The sequence below is a fragment of the Mustela nigripes genome, chromosome 4 (assembly GCF_022355385.1).
Source record: "Mustela nigripes isolate SB6536 chromosome 4, MUSNIG.SB6536, whole genome shotgun sequence".
In the NCBI taxonomy this organism is placed as follows: domain Eukaryota; kingdom Metazoa; phylum Chordata; class Mammalia; order Carnivora; family Mustelidae; genus Mustela; species Mustela nigripes.
In genome coordinates this window covers 134,512,529-134,530,023 of record NC_081560.1, presented here as the reverse complement: position 1 = coordinate 134,530,023, position 17,495 = coordinate 134,512,529, and the positions used below count along the sequence as shown (strand labels likewise).

The 17,495-nt window shown below is 40.2% G+C and overlaps 1 protein-coding gene across 2 annotated transcripts in view; it reads left to right on the top strand.

Annotated features, from left to right (window-relative positions):
• The window catches only part of DNAJC12 (DnaJ heat shock protein family (Hsp40) member C12), a 35,911-nt gene extending 24,422 nt beyond the window's left edge, over nt 1-11,489 (top strand). Inside the window, exons 4-5 of one of the 2 annotated variants that reach the window (XM_059395824.1) lie at nt 2,754-2,958; nt 10,947-11,489. In XM_059395824.1, coding sequence (XP_059251807.1) covers nt 2,754-2,958; nt 10,947-11,041 — 300 coding nt within the window. In that variant the 3' untranslated portion in view covers nt 11,042-11,489. The remainder of the gene's footprint in view (nt 1-2,753; nt 2,959-10,946) is intronic. The other variant, XM_059395825.1, reaches the window with a different exon arrangement.
• The last annotated feature ends 6,006 nt before the right edge of the window (nt 11,490-17,495 follow it).

Here is a 17,495-nt window from a genome sequence, read left to right as displayed (position 1 = left end):
AGTACCTTCTGGGCCTGTTCAGAAAACAGTCTGTCCTAAATGAATGTTATCCAAGAGCTTGTCAAAGATCACCTAGGCAAGTAAAAAATTTACTCATGTTGATCCAGAATAAAAACAGCTAGTCAATATTGAATAGTTATTTAGCTTATCCATGGCTCACGTAAATCAATTAATTTTTTTCTATTTGTCTATTTCTTTTCTTTTCTTTTTTAAAGATTTTATTTATTTATTTTTTGTCAGAGAGAGAGAGGGAGAGAGAGAGAGCGAGAAAGCACAGGCAGACAGAGTGGCAGCCAGAGGCAGAGGAAGAAGCAGGCTCCCTGCCGAGCAAGGAGCCAGATATGGCACTTGATCCTAGATGCTGGGATCATGACCTGAGCCGAAGGCAGCTGCTTAGCCACCTGAGCCATCCAGGTGTCCCTCTGTTTGTCTATTTAATATTTACTGGCATATAGGCACAATTTTTTATTATTAAACAAGGTATAGAATTAAATGAAATTACTTACTTTATTTATTTTAAAGATTTTATTTATTTGAGAGAGAGAGAGAGAGAGTGCACGAGCCAGGGAGAGGGGCAGAGGGAAGAGGAAGAAGCAGGCTCCCCGAGGAGCAGGGAGCCGGATTTGGGACTGGATAACAGGACCCTGGAATCAAGACTGGAGCTGAGGGCAGATGTTTAAGCCACCCTGGTGCCCGAAGGTCCAGAATTTTAAAAATGACTTCCTAGGGGAAAAAAACACATTAAAGAAAGCTGATAAACAAGTTAATGGAGAAGGTAAGAATAAACAACATACCAATTTCATAGACTATAGGACAGTGGCCTTTGCACCCAGGCTTGGTGTCTGTTTAGCATTGGTTCACCCACTGCACACAGTGAGTTTTTTGGTCTGGTGCAGTTCATTATTTTGCTGCACAGACTGTCCTTTTCCTAATGTCCCTCTTAGTCTCTATCAACGACTATCATTTGATATTTATGCTGATGATCCTTTTATTGAACTGAGTCATTCCACACTAGTATCCTCGATGTTAAATGTTGTTCTGCCCAGTTAATATCTTAGGGGAGCTGAGAAATACGCTCTGTGAGCACAGAAATGAGGCCTAATTGTGTCCCAGCAAACCAGGCTGCCTAGCATCGCTCTTACATTAGTCCTTTGATTGAAGTGCAAAATATGAGAGGCACCCGAATTTGTGGTTAGATACCGTTTGGATTTTTCCCCTGTGTATTTCCCCTGTGTATTGGGATCAGCAAATACAGGGGCCTGATGTTAAAATATTTTATTCTTATAAAGTGGATGGATGAACAAAACTATTATCTCAGGATATCTTTGGCATCCATCAAAGCATTTACTGTAGGTAAGTCATTAATCCTCAATGCCATCTAAGGGAAATAGACACTTTTATCCTGAGAAGGAAGTACTGAGGCCTGGAGTAAATTCACTGTACAGGACACTTAACAGACTTGTGATGTTGAAGGACCACATTTTCAGCTCTCTGGGCCCTGAATTCTTGAATTTCTTATTTTCTATTTTTCACTAACCTTCCTGATATCCCTTCCCTGATGGATAAAACCACTGGAAAGCCTCTTCCACTCTGTGCACCTGCAGAAAAAGGAAGAAACCAAACTAAACAACAACAGACCCAAACCAACCAAAACAAAAGCAGATTTTTTGCACCAGCTAAGGCCACTGTCCCTTTTAAAAATTAACATTGAAAAAATATTTTATTTATTTATTTGAGAGAAAGAGCATGAGCTGGGGGGAAGGACAGAAGAAGAGGGATAAGCAGGCTCTCCACTGAGCAGAGTCAACTCAAGTGACTCAAGGCTCGATCCCAGGACCCCGAGATCATGATCTGAGCTGAAGCCAGTTGCTTAATGGACTGAGCCACCCAGGTGCCCCTAAAATTAATATTTTAAGAAAAGATTTCTTTTTTTTTTTAAATTTATCTATTTTATTTTGCTTATTTATTTTTAAACGATTTTATTTATTTATTTGACAGAGAAAGAGAGTTCACAAGTAGGCAGAGAGGTAGGCAGAGAGAGAGGAGGAAGCAGGCTCCATTCTGAGCAGAGAGCCCCATGCAGGGATCAATCCCAGGACCCTGAGATCACGACCTGAGCCGAAGGCAGAGGCTTAACCCACTGAGCCACCCAGGCGTCCCTATTTATTTTAGAAAGAGAGATGGGGTAGGGTCAGAGAGAGAGAGAATCCTCAGCAGGTTTCCACGAAGTGCAGAGCTGTATGCAGGACGCAGTCTCACGACCTTGAGATCTGAGATCATGACTTGAGCTGAAACCAGGAGTCAGACACCCAACCTACTGAGCCACCCAGGTGCCCCTTAAAGATTTTTTATTTTTAGGTAATCTCTTCACCACATTGGGGCTCAAACTTATAACCCCTAGGTCAAGAGTTGCATGCTCTACTGTCTGAGCCAGCCAAGTTTCCCATCTTTTTCGGTTCCTCCCTTCTTTTCTTCCTTCCTTCCCTCCTTTCTTCCACCTTCCCCCCCCCCCCCCCCCTTTCTCTTTAAGTAAGCTCTGGGCCAACCTGGGGCTCAAATCCACCACCCTGAGATAGTCACCTGTTCCACTGACTGAACCAGTCAGGTACCCCAAAATTTACATTTTTATTTTGAAATAAAAAATACAGAAAAATTCTTAATATTAGGTCAAGTTTTACCACACATCGAACTTTAAATACAGAATACTATATAATACTGATTTTATGTTTTGTGTCTACTTTTAATTAATGTAGTCAATGCACTGGGCTGTCAGAGGTAAAAAAGATCTGATGCTGGAAGAATCTGACCAGCCTCATACTGACAAGATTGAAAATGAGGAATGGAACAAGCAAGGAGAAATAAAGAAAGAGGAACTGGGTTCAACCACAGAGAAAATGGAGCAAAAAGAATCCCAGTCCTTGGAGAAGTCATTCTGGCCACAAAATCCCGATTCTCCAAGTAAGTCAAGTTATGTAGCTTTGCAGAACAAAGAAGATCTGAAATTAAAGGGCTTGGTTTGGGACACCTGGCTGGCTTAGTGGGTTAAAGCCTCTGCCTTTGGCTCAGGTCCTGATCTCAGGGTCCTGGGATCGAGCCTCGCATCAGGCTCCCTGCTCATCAGGGCTCTGGCTTCCCCCTTTCTCTCTGCATGCCTGTCTGCCTACTTGTGATCTGTCTGTCAATAAGTAAATAAAATCTTTAAAGGGCTTGGTTTATACTGCGTTTATTCTCAACCTCTTCCAACTAAACAGTAATGCCAAATTGAAGGATTACTTTATCACCTTAAAAGATACTTACTTAGCACTGACACAGACACTGGAAGACACATTCCCCAATACATTCCTTGCAAGGGAAATTTGGGGCATTTCTGGGAGTGTCTTGTGCTAGACTGAAATAACACTGCCATTTATTGGGTGTTTACTGTGTATAGAAATGTTCTTTATGTGCATTACTTTACATGGATTATCTTGTCTTATGTTTAATTCATAGACAATTTATTTACTCCTCACTACAAACTTGTGAGGCGGGTACCATATTGCTCATTTTACAGATGAGAAACCTGACGTCCAGGGAGGTTGAGTGATTTTTCCCAAAGCTCTCCAGCTTGTGTGTATCAAGTGGGGGGCTGAACGAAGGCAACTTGGCTTCAGAGTCTGAAGGCATTGCACTACCTTGAGAAGGTACATCTGGAAGTAGCTCTGGAGACATTCTGTATGATAGACAGCTCCACTGAAGCAGGGCATTATAGAGATTAAGTTCCCAAGCTACACTACCTAGCTCTACCACTTGTGATCTGTATTACTTGGTAAAAGTGACTTAACTTCTCTAGATTTCAGTTTCCTCCTCTATAAAATCAAGATCTTGATGGTACCTTCTCATAGAATTATCATGAGGATTAAATGAGATTCATGCAAAATGCTTATCAGTGATTCGCCTACCCAGCCGGTCTTGGGTTAATGTCAGCTATTGTGATCATTTCTTTGTGTTTCCAGCCATTCCACTGTGTTGATCTTGTATAGGTGTGTTTTGTACACACACCGTCATTGTCCTTCAGAGTCTTGCTAGGCTCTCAGGGTTGTGATTCAGCATATCTTTAGAATTTAACCTTTAAACCAAAGGCTCCTGAAAGTCCTTGAATCCTTGAATATTTACTGAAGGAAAGAAGATAATTAGTTTGTGGTGAATTACAGTCTTTCTAGAAATAGTCACTTGAAATCTCCCTTTGGGGAGAACTTCTACATGCTCATTACCTGAAAGAATAAAGATTTTTAGGGTGCAATTCAGGTGTCTGTGCTGGTTACTCAAGATATCCTTTCGTGGAGTCCACATATCGATTGCATCAGCCTCATATCTGGGCATGGTTATAATGTAACAAGCTGATCAAAGCAGAAGACCCAATTTCAGAAAAAACAGTGTTTTAGGTAAATACACACATACCAATAGAGACCTACGCACAGGCACACACAGGTAAACATACAAATGTTTCTTTACTCAGCCCAGAATATTCAGATCTGTGCTTCCTGAACCCCTGGGTCCTCCCTCTGCCGTTCTGTTTAAGATTCAGACCTAGTCTGAATTCACTGGGGCCCGCGAGGGGGGCGGGGAATGGTGGGGGAGGGACATCTGATCACTTCAGAGCCTCAGGCTTGAGGCTGGAATCCCTTGCATCAGATTCTAGGAAATTTTCTCTTCCTTTAAAACACTACTTATTTGTGGGGCACCTGGGTGGCTCAGAGGGTTAAGCCTCTGCCTTCGGCTCAGGTCATGATCTGGGGAGCCTGCTTCCCCCTCTCTCTCTGCCTGCTGCTCTGCCTTCTTGTGATCACTCAAGAATTAAATAAATAAAATCTTTGAAAAAAAATCACTTATTTAGATATTTTTTAAATACCCCAAATTAATAGGAGTTTTTTTTATTAGAGAATTCAAAGAAGCACATATAGATAGTGACTTGGTATCTTACCCCAGGTTCCCATCATTCTCTGCTTCTGTTTCCTGAGTAACCAATGCAGATGCCCAGGTGTGTCTCCTTTCATATTGTCCTCTATGCTAATACAAGCCTGAAGAAATACATGTTCACTTGTGAGTGCTTTAAAAATAATGGTGTTATACTGCTACACAGTGCCTAGAGCACAAAGTCTGGAATCAGATCCTTGCTTTTCCACAGATGAGTTGCATGACCCTGTTCAAGCAAGTTAATAACCCCTCTGTATCTGTGTTTTCTTATTATATGGCCAGAACGTTAGTGTCTATGTCATACGGTTTTCTTGAATAATAAATAAATTATGTAAAATATTTAGAGGTACCTGGTAGGTGCTTTTTTTGGTGTTAGCTTTTATTATTATGGGGCTTCTCCTTAGACTCATACATTTAGAATTAACTCATCCTTTTACTTTTTTTTTTATTATGTCCTTTTAAACAGCAGATAAGAATTCCACATGATAGATATATTATAATTTACTCAGAATAAATTGTGATGTCAGGGTTTTTTTTGTAATCCTATTTTATTATTATTAATTTTCAAATTCCAGTGTAATTAACATACAGTGTTATGTTAGTCCCGGGTATGTAGTACAGTCTGATATCAGTTTTGATGCCTTCCCATGGTAAAGTATATTCTCTTATGATGATGGAGGGATGAAAGGTGGGGGGAGCAGTGAGAAGGGGGTCACTGTTCTGAGAAGCTGTTGTTAGAGAATAAGAATTACGAAATTTTACTCAAGGCCACATTTACCATTTCTTAATGCTTTTTAAGAGATTATTGGCTGTAGGGGTGCCTGGGTGGCTCAGTGGGTTAAGCCTCTGCCTTCGGCTCAGGTCATGATCTCAGGGTCCTGGGATCGAGCCCCACATCGGGCTCTCTGCTCAGCAGGGAGCCTGTTTCTGCCTCTCTTTCTGCCTGCCCCTCTGCCTACTTGTGATCTCCCCGTCAGAGAAATAAATTAAAAAAAAAAAAAAAAGAGAGAGAGAGAGAGATTATTGGCTGTAAAGAGTAGCACCGTAAAGTTGGAGTTTGATATACCAAAGTGCAGTTGTATGATTATTTGTACCTTTATTTTACTGCAGCGTAAATTTCTGTAACAGCCACACTTAAGAAATATTCATGTCTGCTTTACCGAGTCCAGAGTCACTTCTCACCTACTTTTTCAGCATATTCATTAATTCCTTTAAGCAGTGATTCATATTTACTTCGGAGTTTGCCTTTTGATGCCTCTTCTGTGATGGCCATCTGTCAAATAGTCCCCATCCTGTTCTGACTCTTCACTGCAACCAGGAAATATGGAGCACAGCCCCCGAAAACTGGTGTGTGAGACAGTCTCACTTTTCCTTTCTTCCACTTAAATATGCAATAAATATGGCTTCTGATCAATGCCATTCTCGAATAAAATGGTTTATGTAATGTTCTGGAATTAAAGAAAAAAGATCTTATGTAGCCGATGTGTGCTGCTCTGGACATCTCTGGACATCTGCCTGCCCACTGCTCACTCTGTGGTTTCTACCAGAGGGTGTTCTCTGGCGGTTGAGCCAGCGTGGCAATAAGTGCCAGGGAATAAACACCTTTGGATTAGCCATGGATATTGATGAATGTGAGTGGGAGGCTCCTTTACTTCTCAAACTGAGAGAACTCTGTGGGGGTTTTTATACTGTCTTCCAGGGCTCTCTAGTGCAATCAAGCCCTGGTTGCCCAGGGTAGCAATCTGCCTGATAACGTACCTGATAACTTGGTTCCTTTCCCTATTTTCTTACCAGGACCTCCCTGAATCAGCTTTCAGATTAACCACTTATTGACCCTGGTGCAATCAGAAGAGCATGCAACTCTTTTTTTTTTTTTTTTTAAAGATTTTATTTATTTATTTGAGAGAGCGAGAGCTTGAACATGTGAATGTGAGCAGGAGGGAAGGGCAGACTGAGAGAGAGAAGCAGACTCCCCACTGAGCAGGGAGCCTAACTTGATCCCAGAACCCTGGGATCATGACCTGAGCCAAAGGCAGATGCTTAACCAACTGAGCCACCCAGGTGCCCCAGCATGCAGCTCTTAATCTTGGGGTGTGGAGCCTACTCAAAAACAAACAACAAATGAGCTACTTACATTGGAATTCTTGTTTGGGGCTCTATTTCTATTGGAACCCAAGCTAGAAAACACCTTTTTCAAACTGTAAAATAACAAGTATATTTATAGTAGAAATGTGAGAAATGTGGTCAAGCAAAAGGTAGAAAACACAAATTTGTAATCTTAGCACCTAGAAACGTATCTATTATTGATCTTTTGGTGTATTTATATATATGTTAGTATACCTAAAATTAAGAGGACCATACTGTACATGTTGTGTGTGTGTGTGTGTATTTCAATCACAGGTTGTCAGAAATTTCCTTTTGCTTTTTCCTGAAAAGAAAATTCTTAAATTTGTTTTCTCTGATAATTCTAAAGAGAGTACAAACAGATCGTTTTCTTAAACGACCACTGTCAACTGTTCTGTGTGTATTTTTCTGATTCAATATTTAGATAATATTTTAAGATATCAATGGAAGCATATTTTGTATATTATTCTGTAAGCTTTTTTTTTTTTTTTTTAAGATTTTGTCAGAGAGAGAGAGAGAGAGGGAGCAGCAGGCAGAGGGAGAAGCAGACTGCCCACTGAACAAGGACCCCTATGTGGGACTCCATCCTAGGGCCTGAGCTGAAGGCAGACATTTATTGATTGAGCCACCCAGGCATCCCTATAAACTGTTTTTTTAAAATTGTTTTTAATTTATTTAACAGAGAGAGATCACAAGTAGGCAGAGAGGCAGGCAGAGAGAGAGGGGAAGCAGGCTCCCTAATGAGCAAAGAGCCCGATGCGGGGCTCGATCCCAGGACCCTGAGACCATGACCTGAGCTGAAGGCAGAGGCTTAACCCACTGAGCCACACAGGCACTCCTATAAACTGTTTTCTAACTATCTGTCAGTGATATGAGAATTTTTCTATGACCATAAATATTAAAAAATTGTTAATGACTATATCAAACACTTTTTAAAATATTTTATTTATTTATCTGACAAAGATCACAAGTAGGCAGAGAGGCAGGCAGAGAGAGAGGAGGAAGCAGGCTCCCCACTGAGCAGAGAGCCCGATGCAGGGCTTGATCCCAGGACCCTGCGATCATGACCCGAGCCAAAGGCAGAGGCTTTAACCCACTGAGTCAGGCGCCCCAATATATCAAACACTTTTAACCAACTTTCCATTGCTGAAGATATAGATTGTTTCTTGATTTTTAAAAACATTTATAGATCATGATAAATATCCTTATGGTTAAATCCTTGAGAACATCTGCGATTATTTCCTTAGGATAAATTTCTAGAAGTAGAATTATTGAGTTAAAATTTACACATTTTAATGAGTTTGATAAATTTTGCCAAATTGCCTATGGCAGATTTTTTGCCAATTTACCTTCCTTCTAGTAGAGAAGGAAAATGACCTTTTATGTTATTTTTAACAAAGTTGTTTAGAATTAAAGAAATCTTATTATTGTGGAATAAATTATTTGTTTTTCCAGAGATCCTTTACCATTGACCTTTTACTTTGGCAGCTATTTGAAAGTTGTTTCCAATTTCTTTGCAAATGAACTCCCAAATTCCCACCACTGGAGATATCTATAAATATTCTTTTATTGTTAATCATTTAAGCACAGAATGTCCTTTCATCCATGTAAACTAATTCTTGTTGATAAGAAGTCAAAAGCTGGCTCTACAAATCAAGAAGAGAAAGATCAATATTCCAAAAGTAAAAGGGCGGGAAACTTTATAAATAGGCAGTTTAAGGCAGAAAATATAGCAGCTTTTAAACATATAAAAATATTTCATCTCATTGTAATTAGTGAAATGATAACTTCTCTTAATGTATGCTTCTGTGAATCAGTGAGACATAGGATCAACCACTCGGTAAAAAAAAAATGAGCAGATAATTCATAGAACCGAAAATACACAAATAACCTTGGAACATATGAAGAGATGCTTTAACTCACTCATACCAAGAGAAAGGCAAATTAGAACTGCACCGTTTGGTACTCTGCCTGGCAAAGTTTACTAAGTTTGTTAATGTGGTGTTAATGATGGTGTAGGAAAATCAGCTGCTGCTGGGTCAAGCTTTATGAAGAACTGTCTGGCAGTGTCTGTTAATAACAAACTGCAAATGCACAATGACTCTGACCCAGCCATCCCACTTCCACAAATTTTATCCTACAGATCACCCATGTGCAAAATGACATGTGTGCCATGTTATTCACTGCAGAATAGCAAATAAATGCATTGTGTTTTTGTTTATCATAAATAGAATACTCATCCACTGTAAGAGAGAACGGGAAAGCTCTTTATATATAAAGAGCAACCATACATTAATGCCCGGATGGCTCATTGGGTTAAACCGCTGCCTTCGGCTCAGGTCATGATCCTGGGATTGAGAAAGGAAGGGTTCCTTGCTCACCAGGGAGCCTGCTTCTCTCTCTGCCTCTGCCTGCCACTCCCCTTGCTTGTGCTCTCTTTCTCCCTGATAAATTAAAAAAAAAAAAAAAAAAAGAAGAAGAAGAAGAAGAGCAACCACCAAGGTATATTAGAAACAGAAAGTCAAAAGGAGACTAGTGGGCCATCTGTTAGCATTTAGGATAAAGAAGGGGTGGGAAGGTGGGTTGGAGGATGTATGCATGTATTTGCTTGTATATAGGTGGACTATCTCTGGAAGGATAGGCGGCAGCTGGTAACAAATTTGTCTACTGGGAACATCAGAGGAGAGGAAGGAGAAGACTTTTGGAGTAAATCTTTGTGCCTTTTGAATTTTAGCCATGTGAATATACTGCCTACTTGAAAAATAAATAACAATTTTAAATAGACAAAAATCAAAATAGATAAAGAGAAAAAGAAATTTGGGATCTATACCTCATTTTACTGTTTTGTGACCACACAGAAGTCCCCCCTTTTCTTTCGGAGTGGGGTCTCCCCATATATAATATATAAATAAATGAATATTTAATATCAAATATTCACAAGGGCTTTATAGAAAAATTAGCTGGGTAAGGAGACAGGGAGGGACGGAGGTTGGGGCTGGGTACTATTTGCATCAAGTGGTCAGGTAAGGAAGCTGCTTAGAAATCCAGAATCGGGGTGCCTAGGTTGCTCAGTCGTTAATGGTCTGCCTTAAGCTCAGGTCATGATCCCAGGGTGCTGGGATCCAGTCCTGCATCAGGCTCCCTGCTCAGTGGGAAGTCGCTTTTCCCTCTCCCACTACCCTTGCTTGTGTTCCCTTTCTCCTGTATCTCTCTCTGTCAAATAAATAAATAAAATCTTAAAAAAAAAAAAAATCCAGAATCTCAGTCTCTACTCCAGACATCCAGAATCAGAATCTCCAGTATAACAAGATCTCTAGATAATGACTATGCATATGGAAGTTTGAGACACCCTGGTCTAGCTAATTCCTACTCATGGTCACTTTGAATGTGACTTCCTTCTAGAAGTCTTTTCTCACTTTACCTCCTTTATTCTGCCAAGTCCACACTGAATGACTTTCTCTGGTCTCCCATTCTCCTATGTGTTTCCCTCCATATATATATATATATTTTTTTTTTCCACATCAATAGTTTTCTGGATTCTTATGTGACCCCGATCAGGAGACAGGCACTGCTGTCTCATGGTACTTAGCACAGAGGCTGGCAATATGTAATAGTTGCTCAAAAAATGTTTCTTTACAAATGAATAAATGAATGGGTGCACCAGGCCAAATCAAAGTGTGTGTGTATGGAAAAAAGAACTCGAATGTCTACTTAAGATAATCAGTTTCTATAAGATATTGGTAATCCATATTAAAGACTTACTTACATTTCATTTATTGCAGTGAAATCTTATCAGCAAGCCATTTTTGCCATGACACAGTTTTCTTTTGCTACCTCTCTGATTTTAAAAACTCTTCTGTGCTTTAAAGGTTTTTCAGATGGGAACTCTTGGCACCTTCGTTTCCGCTGGTCTGGGGATGCTCCATCAGAACTCCTGAGGAAATTCAGAAACTACGAAATATGAAAAGTTCCTGCTCAATTGGAGAAAGAGAAAGCAAGACCATTTCCTGTGTTGCCAACAAGGCTTTGTTTAAATCTTATAAATGTTACGTTTCTCTGTCATTTTTGTGAATCGCTCAGTACTGATTGGTTCCTCCATCCTTTAAACCCATTCAATCACAATGTGTTTTTTAAATGAGAAAAGCTTCAGACTAGTTTCTTTCAATATTTGAATACATTAAAGCTCTTAGATCCAAAGTTAGCTTGTATGGTGTGTATTTTCCTGTTAATGTTACTTGTAGAACTCTGTTTTAAAAAGCTATCTCTGTATTTAAATAATTCATTGATATACCATAATCTCTCTTAGTGCTGGTTGTATAAGAAATGTTTTCTGACTCTTGACTTAAAATGAAACGTGAAATTACTTGTCTAAATCCCATAGAGTGAAATAAATCACTTCCCAAAATTCACAATGAATTTGTAATTTAATTGTATTTTGAAAATAATTTGATTATCTATTTCTTTCTTTTTTTTTTTTGAGATTTTGTTTATTTATTTTAGAGAGAGAAATCATAAATAGGCAGAGAGGCTCCCTGTTGAGCACAGAGCCTGATACGGGGCTTGATCCCAGGACCCTGAGACCACAACCTGCACCAAAGGCAGAGGCTTAACCCACTGAGCCACCCAGGCACCCCTGATTAGCTATTTCTATTTTAATGTTTATAAAATTAAAATGTTATTTATTTGAGAAGATATGTTTTGGGAGGAGAGGCAAGATGGCAGAGAAGTAGGAGACCCTGTTTCAGCCGGTCTTCTAAAGTGAGCTAATTAGCTACCAGAACACTCTCAACACCCATGAAACCAGCCTGAGATGTAGGATTATACACTTCTGGATCTCTATGGGGGCAGAAGACGCCAGTGGAGAGGTAAAGCAGATTGGGAACAATTGGACTGATATCAGAGGATAAATGGAAGGGGGAGGGAGCCACCAGAAGCAACCCACTGGAAAGTAATACCCCAACACGAAAGTGCCCTGTGGTTGGGAACCAGCATTAAAATGGAGTCTGGGGGCTCCTGAGTGGCTCAGTTGGTTAAGCGGCTGCAGCTCAGGTCATGATCCCAGTCTCCTGGGATCTAGTCGCACATTGGGCTCCTTGCTCGGCAGGGAGCCTGCTTCTCCCTCTGCCTCTTCCTACCACTCTGTCTCTCTCTCTCTCTGACAAATAAATAAAATCTTTAAAACAAAGTGGAGTCTGGTTAAAAGCACTCAAAAAGAGCAAAAGATCTTCACGGGCAGCTGGTGGAATGAGGCAGTCACAGGCATGGGCCTAAGCCCACGGACCTAGGTTGGCCACTACAAGTGACCACCCATGCCAGAGAGAGTGCGGTGGTGGAGCCTCTAGTTCCTGGTCCCAGACCCCTCAGCGTTGTGCGGCTTGCACCGCCACTCGGCTGGGGTGCACTCCTGCCCCCGTGAGGGAGTCTGGTGGGCGCTCTCTAGAACCACAGCCTTTTTGCACTCTGCTCTCTGCGAGACTGGGGTCTGAACTGTGCTCCCCACCCGCCCCCGAGAGTGCTCTTGGTGCTAGTCAGCGGTCTCTAGGATCTGAGGAGAGTCTGGACACTCCTAGCCCAGACTTGAAGGAACTACCCCAGAGAGCTGTCCTGGCAAAGGCAGCCACCTGAAGTGGGGCTCCCTGAACCAATATTGCTAGTGGTTTTAGTGGCATGAGGGTGCGGAGACAAGTGGGCGCTTTGGGCAACCCCTGAGACTGTGGCTGGGAACGGGCCCTGCCTGTGGGAGATTGCATGGCTCAGCAGAGTTTGTAGAGGAGGAGCTGGTATGTTCTGCACCACCCAGAGGGGAGCAGACTGAAGCTACTCTCTGAGGCAGAGGTCTAGGTACAGTTTGCTTTCCACTAAACCTCCAATAAGCCTCAAAAAGTCACCAAAGAACAAAAACTTCCAGAGAACAAAAGCCTATAAAACTGGTTTCCACAGAGCCCAGCCCCTTGATAGGGAGCAGAAGGACTCAACCCAAGCAAGACTGACTGAAAAACAATGCGGCAGGCCCCTCCCCCAGAAGCCAGTCAAAAGAATGAGAGGACACCACCACAGGGTCCCCATAAAACTGTAAAATCCCAGTATCAGAGGAAAACAATATATTAAGCTCCCGGTATTGCCCTAAAACCTGTATATTTCATAGATACAACTTTTATTTTTCATTTTTTCTCACTATTCTTGTTCTTTAAAAATTTTTTAACCTATTTACCATTACAACTAGAAGTTAATACAACATATTCCATAATAACTTTTTAACTTAATTTTTTCATACATATACCTGTATTTTTCTTTTCTTTTTTTTAATATACATATAGATACAAGTTTCAAGGCAATCTTCCTTCCCTAAACAATACTACCCCTATATATTAACCAGTTTTACTCTCCCTTTATCTCTGGAAATTTGAGTCCTTTAACAAAGATATCAAGATACATCTAGGAAGAATCAAATGTCCTTGCCCACATTGAGGATTTATAACCACTCTCCCATCTTTTTCTTCTGTCCATGTTTCTGTGTATTTGTTTTTATTCTGGTATTATATAAATCTCATCCTTGAGGTCCATTTTGGCTGGGTTCTTTTTTTTTCTTGTCATTTACTTTTGTCAGTCTTTTTGTTTGCCCGTTTGTGTTTGTATACCTTATAAATCTTACCTTGGGGGACTATTCTGGCTGGGTCTTCTCTTTTTTTTCTGTCTCTCTTTCTCTCTCTCTCTTTTTCTTTTTTCTTTCTTTTTGGTGGTGACTTCCAATTGCTCAGAAGTGTTTCAGGGTGCACCTTGCCTGGATCGCAGTTGATATATTCAGCTACACATCCCCTCAATGACTTCTTACCAAAATGACTAGAAGGAGGAACACCCAACGAGGAAAAATTCAGAGAGTATGCCGTCTCCATCAGAGCTACTGGGTAGGGACATAAACAGTATGTTAGAAAGGGAATTCAGGGGCACCTGGGTTGCTCAGTGGGTTAAGCCTCTGCCTTTGGCTCAGGTCATGGTCTCAGGGTCCTGGGATTGAGCCACATCGGGCTGTCTGCTCAGCAAGGAGCCTGCTTCCTCCTCTCTCTCTCTGCCTACTTGTGATCTGTCAAATAAATAAATAAAATCTTATAAAAAAAGAAAAAGAAAGAGAATTGAGGGTAACAATTATCCAGGCAATGACTAGGTTGGAGAAAACCATTAGTGACAACATGGAATTGATTAGGATAGAAGTGAAAGCTGACTGGGAAGAAGTTAAAAATGCTATCAATGAGATTGAGTCTAATCTAAATACTCTAACATCTAGGGTAACCGAGGCAGAAGATAGAATTAGTGATCTAGAGGACAAATTGATGGAGAAAAAGGATCAGGAGGGGGACTGGAACAAATAGCTTAGAAGCCATAAAAACAGAATTAGGGAAATAAATGATGCCATGAAATGTTCCAACACCAGAATTATTGGGATCCCTGAGGAGGAGAAAGAAAAAAGACTAAAAAATATAGTTGAACAAATTCTCCATGAAAATTTTCCCAATTTGGGGAATGGAACCAGTGTTCATGTCCTAGATGTAGAAAGAACACCCCCTAAGATGAACAAATCTAGAAAGACATCAAGGCACTTGATTGCAAGACTGAAAAATCATAATTTTAGGCAAGAGCTTTTGAGAGCAGCTGGGGGAAGAGATTCCTTATGTACAGTGGAAGGTCCATCAGAATAATGTCAGACCTGTCCACAGAAACCTGGCAGCCCAGAAAGGGCTGGCAAGACATATTCAGGGCACTAAATGAGAAGAACATGCAGCCAAGAATACTTTATCCAACAAGGTTGACATTCAAAATGGATGGAGAGAGAAAAAGCTTCCAAGACTGGCAAGGTTTAAAAGAGTATGTGACCACCAAGTCGACACTACAAAAAATATTAAGGGGTGTTCTATAAAAGAAGAAAGAACCCAAGAGTGTCAGAACAGAAATTTACAGAGACAATCTATAGAGACAAGGACTTCACAGATAACATGATGTCAATAAAAACGTATCTTTCAGTAATCACTCTCAACATGAATGGCCTAAGCACTCCCATAAAATGGCACAGGGTCACAGATTGGATAAAGCAACAGGACCTGACCATATATTGTCTACAAGAGACCCATTTGGAACCCAAGGATACATCCAGACTGAAAGTGAAGGGATGGAGAAGCATCTTTCATGCCAATGGGCCTCAAAAGAAAGCTGGGATAGCAATTTGCATATCAGATAAATTAGATTTTAAACTGAAGACTGTAGTCAGAGATAAAGAAAGACACTACATCACTCTTAAAGGATCTATCCATCAAGAAGATCTAACAATTGTAAATATTTATGCCTCAATATGGGAGCAGCCAACTACATAAGACAACTGTTAATCAAGATAAAGAGTCATACTGATATGAATACATTAATAGTAGGGAATCTTAACATGGAACTCTTAGTGACAGACAGATCATCCAAGCAGAAAATCAATAAAGAAACAAGACCATTGAGTGACACATTGGACCAGACGGACCTCATAGATATATAGAACCTTCCACCCTAAAGCAACAGAATACTCATTCTTTTTGAGCACACATGGAACTTTCTCCAGAATAGACAACTATTGGGTCACAAATCAGGGCTCAACTGATACGAAAAGATTGATATTATTCCCTGCATATTCTCAGACCACAATGCTTTGAAACTGGAACTCAAGCACAAGGAAAAGTTTGGAAGGAATTCAAACACTTGGAAGCTAAAGACCATCTTGCTTAAGAATGTTTGGATTAACCAGAAAATCAAAGAAGAACTTAAACAATTCATGGAAACCAATGAGAATGAAGACACTTTGGTTCAAAACCTATGGGATACAGCAAAGGTGGTCCTAAGGGGGACATACATAGTTATCCAAGCCTCACTCAAAAAAACTGAAAAATCCAGAATACACCAGCTCTCTTTACACCTTAAAGAAGTGGAGAATCAACAACAAATTAAGCCAACCCCAGACACAAGGAGGGAAATAATTAAGATTAGAGCAGAGATCAATGAGATAGAAGTAAGGATGCAATAGAACACATCAACAAAACTGGAAGCTGATTTTTTGAAAGAATCAATAAGATTGATAAACTATTGGCCAAACTAATCCAAAAGAAAAGAGAACCCAAATTAATAAAGTTATGAATGAAAAAGGAGAGATCACGACTATCACCAAGGAAATAGAAACAATCATCAGAAATTATTATCCACAGTTATATGCCAATAAGTTAAACAACCTAGATAAAATGGATGCATTCCCGGAAACCAAAAACTTACAAAACTGAATCAGGAAGAAATTGACAACCTGAATGGACCAATATCTAGTAACAAGATTGAACCAATGATCAAAAACCTCCCAAAAAACAAGAGCCCAGAACCTGATGGATTCCCTGGAGAATTCTACCAAACATTCAAAGAAGAAATAATACCTATTCTCCTGAAGCTGTTTCAAAAAATAGAAACAGAAGGAAAACTTCCAGACTCTTTTTATGAAGCCAGCATTAACCTGATCCCCAAATCAGGCAAAGACCCCACCAAAAAGGAGAATTTCAGACCAATATCCCTGAGGAATATGGATGCCAAGATTCTCAACAAGGTCCTAGCTAATAGGATCCACCAGTACATTAAAAAGATTATCCACCATGACCAGGTGGGATTTGTCCATGGGATGCAAGGGTGGTTCAACATTCACAAATCAACCAATGTGATAGAACAAATCAATAAGAGAAGAGAGAAGAACCACATCTTTCTCTCAATTGTTGCAGAAAAAGTATTTGACAAGATACAGCATCTGTTCCTGATTAAAACCCTGCAAAGTACAGGGAGAGAGGGAATATTCCTCAACTTCATAAAATCTATGAAAAACCCACAGCAAATATCATCCTCAATGGGGAAAAGCTGACAGCCTTTCCTCTGAGATCAGGAACATGACAAGAATGTCCACTCTCGCCACTGTTATTCAACATAGTACTAGAAGTCCTAACAACAGCAATCAAACAACAAAAAGAAATAAAAGGTAAACAAATTTGCAATGAAGAAGTCAAATTCTCTCTCTTCACAGATGATATGGTACTTTATATGGAAAACCCAAAAGACTCCACCCCCAAACTACTAGAACTTATGTAGCAATTCAGTAATGTGGCAGGATACAAAATCAATGTAGGAAATCAGTTGCTTTCTTATACACTAACAATGAAAACATAGAAAGGGAAATGAAGGAATTGATTCCATTTACTATAGCACCAAGAACCATAAGATACCTGGGAATAAACCTAACCAAAGAGGTAAAGGATATGCATTTGAAGAACTACAGAACACTTGTGAAAGAAATTGAAGAAGACACGGAAAGATGGAAGAGCATTCCATGCTCATGGATGGGAAGAATAAACATTGTTAAAATG